This window comes from Psittacula echo (assembly GCF_963264785.1).
Source record: "Psittacula echo genome assembly, chromosome: 6".
Classification (NCBI taxonomy): domain Eukaryota; kingdom Metazoa; phylum Chordata; class Aves; order Psittaciformes; family Psittacidae; genus Psittacula; species Psittacula echo.
In genome coordinates this window covers 51,603,162-51,618,253 of record NC_137743.1, presented here as the reverse complement: position 1 = coordinate 51,618,253, position 15,092 = coordinate 51,603,162, and the positions used below count along the sequence as shown (strand labels likewise).

Sequence of the window (15,092 nt, the reverse complement as noted above, 5' to 3'; positions counted from 1 at the left end):
GTCAATATGAGCAAGTGTAGCTACTTATTGCAGTGGAGTCCCCAGCATCCTCTGTGCTTTATCAGCTGTCTTATTGTGATGTACTGTTCCCCCTGAAGATTATTACTTCTGAGAGAGATCTCTTCAGAACTACTAAGAAAGTACTCCTAGTTCATCTACATACTATACTCCAAAACAATGAAAACTTAGAAGCAAAGATAAAATAGCATATTTTGAATGGAAAGAAAGTTGAATTCCTGTATTTTTTCACTGTTCATGAGATATACTCACTAAAAACAAATTAACAGGAAACCCCACAGCAAAGAAAACTAGTCACTTATACAGGATGGGTTTTTTTGCTGATAAAATGGATACTTGTTGCATCTTCCATAAAGGGTGATACTGATTCACTTATTGTTGATACAGCTCTTAAAACACAGTGTTAGAATGATCTTAAGTTCTTGGTTTGAATATTTTTTTAGCTCAGATAATATATATTACAAATCAGAAATGTGTTTTTTTCCAAAATAGTTCTGCTGTTCCTCGCAGTATGTTTCAGAAACTGTACCCAGAGTGTCTGCGATTTTGTAGTGCATGAAGATTTTGGGGTTTTACTGGTTAAGGAATAGCATAATTTTTCCACCTAATGAGTTACTACTAGTCACTGCCTCATAGCTTGTATCAAATTTATAATTCATTAACAGTCACAGGCTCCACAGCTTAGTTTGTGATTTCTTAACTTTCTAATGCTTTTTCAAAATCATTTTATTCAACAGACTCTCTTCATTTTTCTGTTCTCACTTTTTATTTTCAAATGATAAAAAGGGGGCAGCAATTCAAGTACTGTCCAGAGAACACATTTGTATACTAGTAACAGCATCTTTTAATTCCTGTTTCCTGCTAGTCCCTGCTTAATAATGTTTTAAATGTTGTTGAATCTCAAAAAGTCTAGGCTCTGCAATACTTTGTAGCTCTATAGGACAGAGGGATATAGCAAAATTACTCTAAAAATTATCACAAATATCTTGGCAGTATGCAGGATGAAAGAAGGAAAACCTGTATCTCTGGCCAGGGCAGCCGTGCATGATTTGCCTTAAGTTACCCTCTATCCATTTTCAATTATATGCAAATTCCAGCCTACCTCAAAAATCCATATTTCTAGCTTTAGCAGTGATGAAAGTTACCCACCAGGACTCTCCTCTGGTATTAGAAGACTATGAAGCCCAGTGTACCTTAGAAGTGGAAATACAAGCTAGCAGATGCGAGTTCAATGAGTTGAAATTTGTCACTGTAAGAATTTGTGATTTCCACCATGTTCATCTTACTTCAGTTCTCCAACCAGATACTACTTCATGGCGATCCAGGCTTCCATACTTTCAGCATGGTGTCAGCAGTGTTGTTTTTTATTATTAAAGAGTCTTATGCTTTCACCATTATTTTCATCTTCCTTGTCTTTTTCTTTGTTGCTTCATTTACCTTGTCACCATTGTGTATACTTTTTGTCTGATAATTTTATTTCCTCTGGGATGGTTCCTTTTGATAACGAAAGGAAACATGAGATCCTCAAACTGGTATTTTATTTTCCCTTCATTGCATGTCCTCTATATTTTATCTTGGTTTTATTTAAAATTATTTTTTTCTGTATTTTTATGACATGTCTGAAAACTTTGTACATTTTTTTTGCTCAGTTGCATATAAATGATCATTTCTTTGTACCACTGTATTGTATTCTACTATGAATAAATAAAGTTTTTTGGGGAAAATGAATCATTTAAACACTAGCAAAATAATGCATTTTAATGCCATCTTGAAATTCAGTTTCAAACTAGCTTTGAATATAATAAGCTGTGAAACTGTTTTAAATAGCATTTTTAAATCAGCAAACAGTGTTAGGAATCAGTCATGCCAGAATCCAAAGTTTAATGTTGTTTGGTGATGAAATATAAGGTGGAAGAATCAGTTAAAGGAAAAAAAACAATAAAAGGACAATATAATATATAAATTGTCTTGTATAGAAACTGATAATAACTGGAAGGGCATCTTAAGTAACTCAATATTGGCTTTTTATATGAATGAAGAAACAAGATTTTCTCCTCAGCTATTATTTAATATCTGGTCATAGACAGTATGCGTATTAGAATCCAGTGAAATCAGTCAACTCTTCCTATTGATTGCCATAGATTTAGGTCAAGGCTGTAATGAATTTAAAAGTGACATGTCGTTCCTGTTATTAATGACACCAGGCCCAGGCTTCTGCTACCCAAAGCTGTGTTGAAGCACTCAAGTTTGATTACAGCATATTTCTGTAGCTGCAAGGAAGGGATTTTTGTGTTTGGATTAATTTTCCTCTTGGTCATATCATAAAATTCTGCTAATGGGATTCTTAGGGATATAATCTGGATTTACTTAGCATAAACCTTACGGAGGCCAAAAAAAAAAGAGTATTCAACAGAAATAAGCTTAAAAAATGAACATTGCCATACAGGGAAGTCAGAAAGAAACAGTCTGTTTAAAGTTCCAGTTTGGTAATGAATTTAAGTACTTGCTTGTGTTGCATTATATCATCCATCCCAGAGAACTTCTGTGGCTACTTGTGTGCTTGGCATGAGCTTATGTATTTTACAGAATTGAAGCCTTAATGTGTCAGATTATTTTAGATTCTTCACACAATGTTTACAGAGCTAATGTTTGTATATTTTATCTCAGCCTACAGTGCTATTTTAAAGCTGACTTTTTCAGGGGGGGTTGAATGTTCAGTGGTAATGAAATCAGTAAAAGTTTAAAATAAAAAACATAAATGTGACTTTTTTCTCAATTTTTTTTTTGTTTTTGTAGTTTATAAAATGCCTTAGGCCTTGATCTAACTAAACATTTAAATGTGTATGTAAAATTAAGTAAGAGTATGTATAAACTGAAAATTACATGTGCATTGAAGTGATTTGAAGATTGAACTTCCTCTACAATAATATTAACAGGCAATTTATAAATCTATTTATTGAATTTAAATAATTTTATAATACCTGAAATAATCTGTGCTCAATATTAGCAAAATCTTAAGAAATCACAGGTACTAATATTGTGGAAAATAGATATATTTAAAAACCAAACATACTTGGGTATGATTTTCCATAACTTCAGAACCATATTTGTAAGCTCATATATATAGGAAAGAACTACTCAGACTTACCCAACATAACAAGTACTATTTCTTTGTAAGTATTCAGTATCCAAGAGTTCTGTTATGGGAGACTGGTGGTCAGATTATTATGATGCTGAGCTATTTTTAATAATTTGGCTTCCTATGTATTTTCTCATGTCCAAAAAGGAGCTTGGGCAGTTTCCAAAATATAGTCCCAAATGAGGGTGCAGAAACCTTTTAAAAATGCAGGTTTTAATTAAAACATTTGTAGCTAATAGTCATAAATAAGAATTTTCTGAGACTTTCACATATCTGGAGTGGAGAGGCTTTGCAATGCAACTATCACAACTATCACTGGGCATCAAACAGGTTGTAGAAGCAATTCCTTGTGTCTCCTGTGCCAGCTCCCTCTTGCACTCCCAGCATCATAGGGAAAAATGGGAACTTCTGAGATTTGGATTTGACTAGGCTGGAATGGTGAAGAAGGATGATGATAGAGCAATCTGTTATGCCTGATACTCCAGTAGAGTAAATCAGACTGATAAAGGGTAGCATTACTTTGCTTTGAGCTCAGTAGAGTGAAAAATTACATCCCTTGTGGACTAGATAATAATTTAGGATTTAAAAGCTGTATAAAGCAAGGTAAAGAATCCATTAAGTTTTAGTGAGTTTTGGAACGGAACCTTCGTGAATTTAATCTTTACTTTATAAAAGAATAATCTGTCACCTTGTAGGGTCATTTTAGTTGTTGTTGAATTCTGAAAACACCACCCTTTTCAGGCCATTCTCTTTGATTGCAGTGCCTAGAATCTGCTCTTTCAAAACAGAAGTATAAAAAGTAGTAAGTATATGTTTGCTAAAAAATGTGAAATATTGATTATATCATTAGCCTCACTATCTTGATCCTTTTTTTTCTCCCCACATCTTCCTTTTCCTTTCTATCTGGAGATGGCCAATGATGTGAGGTTGGGCCTCAGAAGCATGGTGAGACTTCATAATAAACGTACAAATAACTGGTTTGTTGTTGAAAATGCCTGCAGAGATGAATTCTTGCTAGTTTTCTCCTCATCTTTGCCTCTCCTTGGAACTCCCCTTGAACCTAACCTTTGTGTTGCTGGAAATGCCTGTAGCTGCAATATATGCAGTTTGTTCACAGTAAAGGTTTCTCCACGTGCAACCTCTCCTTTCTCCTAAGAGTTCCTTTACAGAGACATTGGCATGCTCATCAACCAGCACTCATTCAGTACTGCTTTTTACTGCTTGTGTTGAAAAATGTTTCTTTGCATTCTCTTTCTGTTCTGTTTATTCTTAACCTCGTGAAAACTGTGGAAACATCTGTATAATGTGAGCCAGTCATTCATTTTCTTTGTCGTTATCAGCTTCTAATGCTCATGAACCAAGGTTGGTAAGGATTTTAAAGCTTGATTACCTCAGCATGAGGCTGAATGTCTCCTTTGATACTGAGTAACAAATGAAGGTGCTATCGCAGTCTCTTACCTTCCAGGTTTGAGTCTACTGTTGGTTGTGAGGACTAGCCAGTGCTTCTCTGTGATTGCAGTTAATGGATTGTGATGAATGTGGGAGCAGATCACTGCAGGAGACTGTCACCTAATGTGCAATGCTTGTCCCATTGTTACTGTGTCCTGCATATTTATTCACACAGTACTGCAGCATACAGATGCAGGTGAAGAGAAAAAAGTAAAACAAAGGCAGATGTTTAAATTGGTGTGCGTCATAAGCATCAGTGTCCTAGTGGGAAGCATAATGTCTGGTGAATTTCTGGATAGGGCTCCCAGACACGAACCATGAGGCAGTTACAGCCATTTTAAGAATTAGATCCCTGGCTAGATGTGATCAGGTTAGATAAATCCGACCTGGGTAAGGTCACAGTGCCGGTGTGGGAAGATATGAACTACCGCGTGAAGCCCTTGCTGTTCTGTAGCAAATCACCGTTACTTGATTGGTCTTTAGGTTTTTGATAATAATTTCTTTCTTTCATCAGTTACAGATATTTTCTAGCTGTGGGTAGGTGGGAATAAACTTTGGCGATATATTTGAAACAATTTTATATCACATTAACAATCTTGGCAGTTTCTGTTAATTCTCACTTTATTTCAGGTTTACTTAGAAGGGAAAAGAATATTACTTTTTCTTCATAAAGGAATTTCTGCTGTTGGAGAGCATTTCATAATGAATAAGATGGCCTTTTGTACATAACTTTTTATAAAGCTTTGTTTCTTTGAAAATGATCACACATTGAGTGAAATTAATATATTTTAAAACTTTCATTTATTTTATTCTTTCAGTTGGCTAACAAGTCTACTGGACCTCAACTGATGTCAATCTCAATGCATTTCTCTAACAACTGTTTTATGGATGATAGCTTAGTTAATTGCTAATTTAAAATACATGATCTAGTTTCTACTTACAATAGCAGAAGCTTCATTGCAGACTTCAGCCTATTTATAAAAGTAGTTGTTCAAGTAGACTCTTAAGGTGCGTCATACTTATTTCTAATAAGATACTATTATGGTCAACCCAGCTTCTAGCAGAGTACACTGAGAAACAACTCAACAAATTTTATGTAACATTAAGTGCTGTTTGAATAGGTCAGTTGCCTGTGTTAAATTAATGACAGGAAACGTTCACCATTGCTGCATCTGTTTACGTGTCTGTCTGCATTTCGCTGCATTGTTGTCTGCAGAATCTCTAGGATAATGAGTGTGGCAAACTGAGTCATATTAAAAAGGGATTATTTGTATTAATATAACACCCTACTGTGTTGTCATTGTTTTGCAGAATATCTATTACATATATCATCACTGCTTTTACTTCTTGAGCAAGCCAATTATGTCTGGGTTTGTCACTCTGTCAGAGCCTCCTGAAATAAATTAAAATTACAGTTTTATATATGCAGTAGCTGTAGCTGAAAGTAATGATAATGACCCTGAGTGAATACAGAATTTCAGAATAACCTTAAACAAACATACATATGCAGAGCTTCTTCATTTCTCCTTAAATGTTTCAGTCCATGATTTCTGAAACCCCATGAACAGAAGCTGGTAGCTGGGTGGAGCTGTGGGTTTTGATGCTGAGCTAGGAAGAGGATAGCCTGTGGGTACCTGAGTATGCAAACTTTGCTGTTTCAGTTTTATTTCTCTGCTTTGTTTTTCAGCTGTGAAGCATGTCTGTCTGTGCATGGAAATGCTTCAGAGACTTCCTTTCTGCCTAGCTGGGAGCATTTTTTTTCTGCCTAGCATGTGCGCTTTCCATGATCTGTTTTTCATGAACACTGAAACTTGAATATTTTAACAGATGCATATGGGTTAAGAGGTGTCTTACATGGATGGTGGAGAGCCTGGCATGTAACCTGGTTAAAGTTGGAAGAGGAAATGTTTGTCTGAGGCTGGAGCTTAACTTAAATTTTGAACCCCAGTCCTAATCACAAAATTATTAATTTTTTTAAATAGTTCTTTCACTGAGTAAAAACGTAATATTTATGTCTTGGTTTCATTTTCTCACCAAAAGATAATCCTTCATATTGTCAGCCAAGACAGAAACAAACAAACAAATGAAACGGAAATGTGCCATGATTGATGATTAAGACTACCTTTATTTAAAAGCATTATTTTCTGTGTATCTCCTGCGGCTGATTAAGAACTGCATTTTCAGGCTTTTCATGCTTGGCACACTTATCAGCATCTGACAAGGAGGTATTGGTGCATTCATGATAGCCCCCCAGTGTATGTGCCTGACTGCCCATGTTGGCTACATTTCTGAATGTTTAGTACTTGATACTTAGGGTCAGGGCCATTGGTCTTTTGCTTCTTCACTAGTCTAGTGTGGGGTTTTTTGCATGTGTGGGATGCAGATGCAGCTTATCATAGTTTTGGCATAGATTTAGCATCAAATTTCTGCAGATACTAGGTCTTCCTTTTAGGGCATTTGTCTCCCTTTTTGGCCTTAACTGAAACTGCTTGTGATGTTTTTATCTCTTCGAGTGGCTTCTCTTGAACTTCGCGGTAAGATCAGAGAAATCATGAGTAAGAATAGGAGGCCGCATTAGTGTCCTTAATAAAATATATTTTATTCAAAAAATCTTGTCTTTGGAAAATCCCAACTGTTGCAAGCCTGGCAGCTAAACAGTCTCACCTTTGAATTAATTGTGTTTGGAGTGATGTAGGCAATTTCTTGAAAACATCAGCTGTAGGTCCTTCCCAACACTCACTGAGGTGTCTTTCAAATTTGATGTTGACTCCAGACCATCCAAGTAGTTTCATATTCTTTCATCCTGATTGCCCACATGCTGGCAAAAGTCACAGAAAATAAGCTAGAAAAAGATACTTATTACTCTGTAAATCATCCTGTCTGTATTTTCATCTTGCCATAATTTCTCTCCATGTGATAAGGCCAAACATGGTTATTCCTGAAAGGGAGTTGTAGTTTCTTGCAGGTGCAGTTGTGCAGGGTTAGTTGATCCTGAATAATTCTGGTGAACATCATTCAAGTCCATATCAACAGTTACCACGGTGTGCTCCTGCTGTCCATCACGGGCCACTGAACCTGTCACTCGTGATCAAGTGTTTGGGACATATCAGAAACATGTCCTTCATTCACCCTTCCAGAACTCAGACTCCCTGGGGAGGAATGACATTTAAATTGGTATTTATGAATAAGATAATTTCCTGACCAGAAGCAGTGTCTGATTAGTTATTTTCCTTAAGTTTGAGGAGAACAAGCCTGTGTTTATAATTAATTTTTCCTTACATGTGATATTCTTTTTTTCTTTATTTCACTGATTAATTTCCTCAACTGATCTATTTGGAGTACAACATTAATACTGAAAACAGAATTATGAAGGTAGCAAAGGAAAACTGTTTAATCTCTTTCTGACAACACAAGTATATACATTTATGCAATGTATATGAATAATATATGAAAAGTGAATTGGCATGTAATGTCTGAGATGTGACATTTATAGTGTTAATTTTTGTATATTAAGTACAAAAAAGAGAAAAAAACCTTTGGCAACATGTCTGTTACAGACACTGAAGTATTAAGGTTGGAGCTCATTCATTCAGCTCTTGAAGAGACCCAACAGGAGCTAAGTGGAGCTGAAGCCAGAAACCATTGTGGAGAGAAACCAGTAAGGCTTTCCCCAAGGGGCTCTCCTTTGGGTAAGGGAAGTCTATGTGCTAGGAAACCAGCACACCAGCTTCCACTTTGGGTCTGGGGTTTTTTCTATCCAGATGCCAGGTTTGGTGCCTCTGCCATTCCCTAGATCCAAGCATCAATTATTAATTTATAGTAATTTATTAATTTTAATTCATTAAATGCAAAAATAGAAAATAGCTACAGCATTAGAAAGCTTGAAAATCTCTTGCAATGCTACATTACCATTTCACAATTAAAGTGACAAAGTCTCAGGATATGGGGGAAAAAAAAAGCAACCTAACTGTTTAAAAATTATACCAAATGGCTTATATTTAATGAGAATTATAGAACTAAAAACAAATAAGGACTGAACTGACAAGGGAGGAAAAAATCATAACTTTTAAGATCTGGTTTTCTGGCTTTGTTTTTCTGGCTTTATTACCATTTGACCCTTTCTACGTTTACCTTGTTACTTTTCAGTAGGTAATATATGCTTTTTACTGAATTTTCCAGGAGAGCAATAAAGGAAAAGAAGATGAGGTTTACAGATTTTGTCAAAGCTTGGCTTGTCAAATAAAGCTATCTCAAAACCTTCAGTTCTGGAAATCTTGGGATTCAAGGCAGTTTTCTAGTAACATAATGACAAACTAAACTTTTCAAGCATTTCTAATTTTTATCAAAGGGGTTTTTTAAGCATTTGAAAAATCACTGATTCAGCATTAAGATAGTTTCTAGTTTCATACAAAGCTTGACAGTTGTTTAGCTGCTTTTCATATAATAAGACAAAGGGAAGAACCTTTAAGAACGTGTTTTTATTATTCCTCAGAGACAGGGTTGTTTTCCTCAACCTTTACAAGCATTTTATTTTAACAACAAAAAGAATGAATAATGTGAACTTCTGGGTTCTTGGAAGCCTTTAAAAAGTTTTCTCCAATCTTAATAATGCCAGAAAGTTGTCGTTAATGCTGAAGAAAGAGCTAGAAGTAAGCAAATTAAATCTCCACCCCTACCTTTTAAAAAAGCCCGAGCATTTACTTCTTACTTCATAAAGTGTTTTGCTGTAGATAAAGTATGGTGTCTGAGTGCAGGAATTACTTCTTTCTTGATAATGAAAACTTCAGCGCACTGAAGCATAAGTTTATATTGTGAAACATAAGCAACTGCAAATCCATTTTCTGAGGAATGTGGTCCCAGTCCAGCTTCTGTGCTGGACTGTGCATAGCAGAGGAGGGCAGTCTTGTTAGACCAACAAAGGGAAATATTCCAAGCGATGTTACCTTAATAACGCCTCTGGTCTGGACCAAGAGATGTCTGTTAACAGCATCCCATCTATGGCTCCTCAGTTTACATCTTCGAAGACCTGAGCTAAATATATAACCAGGATTAGTTTATCCTTTGAATTCTATCACCTTTTGTGCACAGAGGCTCCAAAAGAAGAGCACACTTCATTTGCAAATGTATTTTTCCTCTGCAAAATGTTAATGACTGCATGTTGCAAATATTGAAACTCTACCTTTCCCTCTGGCCTGGCTAGTTATCCCAGTGACATTATATTTGTTACTGTAACAAAGCAGGATGCAGTGCACTGAGGATGTGCTTACAGTCAAAAAATATACAAATAAATAAAATGCTGATGTATATTTTCAGTTGAAATTACAGAGATCAGAAAAATGCAATTGAGTCATGAACATTTCTCCAAAGTCTTATTTGGGAAAATTTGTTGTAGTATTTGCTCAGTTCTATCCTGAGTTCTATACTTTATTTTTTTATTTTTTGTTTTATAGTAGGGCCTTAGCAAGAATAGGGGTCCCAGGTAACTAGAATGCCACTTAAGAGTCTAAATCAGGCCTAGCAGCATTTTTGAGAAAAGAAGTAGTACAGGCAACCTCAAGAAGCATTATATAACGGGCTTCTGGGAGCTAGCTTCCTTAGACACAGGTATTGTCACAAGTAGCAGTACCTGAAGTTTGTGGGTAAGCAGAACTTTGCAGCAAGTTTTTATTAGCAGACAGCTGAGGAAAACACAACAGTGCACAACTGGGTATCTGTGCAAAAGAAACCCGCCCAGAGAGCTCAAGCCCTTACTCCCAATGGGGGATAATAGAGGAACACTTCTCACACTTGCCCCCAGTCCACAGTTTTGCCTCAGGAGAGAGAAATAAAATTATGAATTAAATCCATGTAATCCTCTGGCCATTGTACCACAAATCCTTAATTTACTTAGCCACAGAGTTTATGAAAAAGCTTCTGTGTTATCTGTTTGGTGCATTGTCTGACTTACTGAATAAAGAGTCTGACAAGTCAGGTATGGCTGTTGGCGAGAAGAAATTAGCACAGCTACAGGGGTTATCTGCTCAAGTATTGTGTGGTCCCTTTCTGCCACAAAAGTAATTTTTTTTAATTTATTGTTGATTGATTTTCTCTAACTAAAAATGATCTGGTTATTTGCTTAAAAAAAACCCCAAAGCAGTATTTTTTGAAAAATATTTTTTTTCCTTGGTGAGGAAGGTGATATCCCCCAGGTTTCTGTGAACTTCTTTGAGATTTGGGTGGATTTGTGTTGTATATGAAATAGGAATTCATTTTCTACTATTAGCAAAGGAGATGCAGTGTGCAGCTCAGCCCTGTAATTGTGGAAGTTATACTCCAGCTGAAATCAATACAGATTTAGCCTAAGTTAAGGACGCAACTTTGGGCTCATTATCATGTAACACTAGTTCATTTCCAAATCCATGCACAGATCAGCAAACCCAGCAGTTCTTGAGTAATGTAGAGGTGGTGTTAAATCACAAGTTTAGAATCAAATCTATAGTTGACATTGGAATCAAGGGCTTTGGAGCTGACTTGTCAATTTGCAGGTTTGCATTTTAGTGGAGACCACTGAAATAATGCTACAATTCTCTGTGCTCCACCTGAACACAAATGGCAAAAGATCATGAGGAGTAAGAGGAAGTGGAACCTTATACTTTGTTCACAGAACCTAGTTTGTGGTATGAATAAGAGCATCTGTAAGACTGTTGGTGTTGGATTTAACAAACATTTAAGCACACCTTGAGCTGAGGGCAATCAGGGATTACTGCCACAGGTAGTTTCAGGTAGCCCTACTTCTTAGGCTGGAATCTTGCTGGCTGCCTAGTGTAATTACAGGCTTCTGTCAGAGAATTTCTTCATTTCCAGGATTGTTGAGCTTTTATAAATGCTTGGCTGCTATTCTGTTGTATGTTATACTTGCATCAAATAACTACAACTGCAGATCATAGCTGTGCTTTATGAAATATAGAGAAATGATACAATATAATACCTTTTATTGGCAATACAATGCTAGCTATTAAAATTCAATCGTACAGCATCCCAGGTGGTTGACTTTACCCTGCCAGTTTTGTTGCTTTTCAATTTGAGCATCCTGAATGCCACACTGTGGTGAGAAACAGCCCATTGTAGGTCTTTTCTGCTTTAGATTTTAAAGATGACTTCTTTTGCTCTATTTCCTCATGGAAGATAAAACATTTTGAGTAAGTGGTCCTGAAAGTCCGTTCAAGAGATTGCTCTGGGAGCCTTAAGCAATGCATTCTTAGAAGGTGGTGATGCATTTGCTAAGGATCAGTGTTACTTTCCTAAGCTCTGACCAGAGACAGGCTTTTACCTGTCAAGGTGGCAGACAGCTTATAGTGGGTAACACAACTATTCAAAACACAAATGAGTCGTCCTCTCTCCAGGTCTCCCTCCATGCTGTTCCAGTATTCTGTAGTCTGTGACACACAGGTGACCCAGAGCTTCCTGCTGGGAAGGAAGACTTTATCACCACAACCAGTAGATTTTGGCACGTGAAGCCAATCTTCCTGGAGTCACTTGGGCTGCGTATGGTGTTTTACTGACATGTTCCTTATAAAATGTGCTGCAACTAGATAAGACAGTGGTAAGCTGTCTTGTAGTTACAAATTGGTGAGCTGCTCACTGGAATTTGGAGTCCCAACTCAGTTGTTTGTCTGCCATATGCTTTTTTGCTGGGCTTGTGCAATGTGAGCTAAGGGCTTGTGGGATGTGCTGGTCCCCGGTGCAAGCTCCTGTTAGCTGAACCAAAGCCATAAGTTTACCACCAAGGAGGGTGGGTCTGACAACATCAGGGCTTTTGCACACTGAGGTTGAGCTGGTGTTTTCTTCTGTGTGTTTCTCAGCTGGAGATGTCGGGCAGACCTTGAGGTTTTGCATATGCACAGATGAAATTGAAATGATGTAATGAGTGAAGAGCAACTCCTGTCCCACACAGGAGGAAGAGGGCCGGGCATGACTGGAGATTGTGGTTGGACTGATTGTTCTGGTTTCTTTCTCACTAGGACAAAGAAGTGAACCTGGAGCAGGTCCATAGACGCATGAACAGTTTAATTGATGAAGACATAGCCCACAAGCAAATCTCTCCAGCATCCATTGAAATCTCAGCCTTGGAGATTGGTGGCATGCAGCCAGCTCAGACCCTGGAGCCAGTACGTGAATACCAGAACACACAACTTTCTGTCACCACCTTTTTACCAGAACAGACAGCTCATGGTGCCAGCAGGACACTCACAGCTGCCTCAGGCAGCAACCTGCCGCTGCCCCTGAGCAGCTCAGCCACCATGCCCTCCATACAGTGTAAACACAGGTCACCAAATGGAGGACTATTTCGTCAGAGTCCTGTGAAAACCCCGATCCCAATGTCATTTCAGTCTGTGCCAGGAGGAGTCATTCCAGAAGCAATGGAACCCTCGCATGGAACATCCATATGACGAAAACTAACAATAAAACAACCAGCAGAGCTTTTTAATACAAAATTTAAAAGAAATTAAAAAAAAAAAAAAAAACCACAAAATGAACTCTTACATTTTTCTTGTATATACCTGTAAATAATGAAAGAATGAAGTGGGGTAAAAGTGTATTTTGAATATTCCCAATTTTCGAAGTAAGTAAAAAACAGAACAAAAAAACAAAAATGTATGAATGACTTTGTAAATTTTGTTCTATATGAATAAAAAGGCAAACTACTTGTGATCGTTCTCAAGTGCCAAAGAAGACCAGTTACTGGGACTGAGGGCCATACATTTTTTTTCCGTGGATTTCAACATTTATTCTCTTACTGTTTTTCTGTGGTTTTGGTTTTGTTTGTTTGTGGGGATTTATTTTTTTTAAGAAAAATATGTATCTGTTTCTTGCTAGAAAAGCTATCTATACTCAGATCTCTCTGCAGAACCCTATTTTACAGTCAAGATGGCAATTCACTTGGAGAATGTAAGAGCTGGTATTAGTGTAGCAGTAACAAAAGTTTTAAATGTGAATTATAAACCAAGAAACAGGAAAAAGAAAAGGAAAAAAGTAAGAGAAATTCTTCCTTCTAACAAGGGATTTAAACTTCCACACAGTTTCTAAGTTTAAGTGCAGGATTGTTTGTGATTTTACATGTCTGCTGTGCTGTGTGGCTCTTTTTATTTAACCTTCTGTTTTGTTATATATATAATGTATATTACATATATTATATATATGACATATATATATAAATGCTTTGATAACAGGTTTTAGTTTAAGGAGAAAGTTTTTAAGAAAAAACTGATCGGCTCTTTTTTTTGTCTTATGTACACGACCGAAAATGGGGAGGAACCAATATTTGAAAGGAGTGAGCCAAGGAAGAACAGGAGATAATGGTGTTGCAGTGACTGCCCTCTGGTGCAATCTCTTTCTTTAAGATTTCAAGGAATTTGCTGCATAATGGATGCAATGCTTTCTGTTAAAGTCGTATCCCTGAATGACAAAAGCTCATGACTATAAGCACAGCTCTGCTTTTTTTCCATTGATTTTTGTAAAGAGAAACATTTTAATAGCCATATCTATAATCTTAGTAGAAATGGCTGTAAAATGTTTGAGGGTTTTTTTTTTTTTTGTCTATGAAACACAGTCAGAGGACAAAGGTAGAGCAATACTTATAGTGAATTTAATGTCTCCTGCAAAGGAGAAGGAGCAATTTCATAGACAAAAATTGAAAACCAAACCACATTGTTTCCTTTCCACATAGTAGTTCAAATGCCCAAGATGACTGATACCCGATGCCCTGCCCACTGTTGCAAATGTACAATCACTATCTTTCAGAATTGTGATAATTTAGTGTCTTCTCAAACATATCCATATAGCTGGGTTATAATTTCCCTTTGTAGCTGGATTTCTTCACTTTATTAGAACACTACTATTTGTGCAAAGGGCTGTAGATCTCGGTGCAGCAAAATCAATGCCTACATTAAATTATGTTTAAACAGAGGTAAAATGCATTCACATCCCAAGAAAGTCAGCAGGAAATCTGGGTCAGATTTTTTGACATGTAAACATTCCATTGACTGCTTCTAATCTGATTTGCATAATTACACAACAGGTACATTTATGAGATGATAAACACCCTCAAATTTTTACATTTCTAGTTTAAGTGATAGGGAAGAAAAGTGAATGTGTGATTCAAAAACAGCCTAATGGAAGAACATACTCAGCATACTACTTTTCAAACGAGGAATATTGATAGTGAACTTAGAGAAAGAGTATTTTTGTAGGGATTAATTTGTCTTTGTTACCAAGCTGGTTCCTCATGAAGACAGTTGATTTTGCAGCTTTGCACAAATTACACTATTAGCTTCAAACTAATTAAAAATGAATAATACTATAGTCAGCTGACTAGATTTATCCTATTTAGAGACTTGGCCCACACAAGCTTGGGATTTTTTTCCTTCTTCTTTCATCATAGTTATCATTATCTTTACAAACCTATGGCCAAAGGAAAATAAAAGACATTTCTTCCACTGATTTTTTC

General features: G+C 36.6%; 1 protein-coding gene across 1 annotated transcript in view; it reads left to right on the top strand.

Moving 5' to 3' along the window:
• Positions 1–13,486, top strand: part of GRID1 (glutamate ionotropic receptor delta type subunit 1) — a gene marked incomplete at its 5' end in the record, with an annotated part of 550,600 nt that extends 537,114 nt beyond the window's left edge. The window contains one exon of the mRNA XM_080620875.1: positions 12,607–13,486. Coding sequence (XP_080477001.1) covers positions 12,607–13,035 — 429 coding nt within the window. The 3' untranslated portion in view covers positions 13,036–13,486. The remainder of the gene's footprint in view (positions 1–12,606) is intronic.
• Between the last annotated feature and the right edge of the window lie 1,606 nt (positions 13,487–15,092).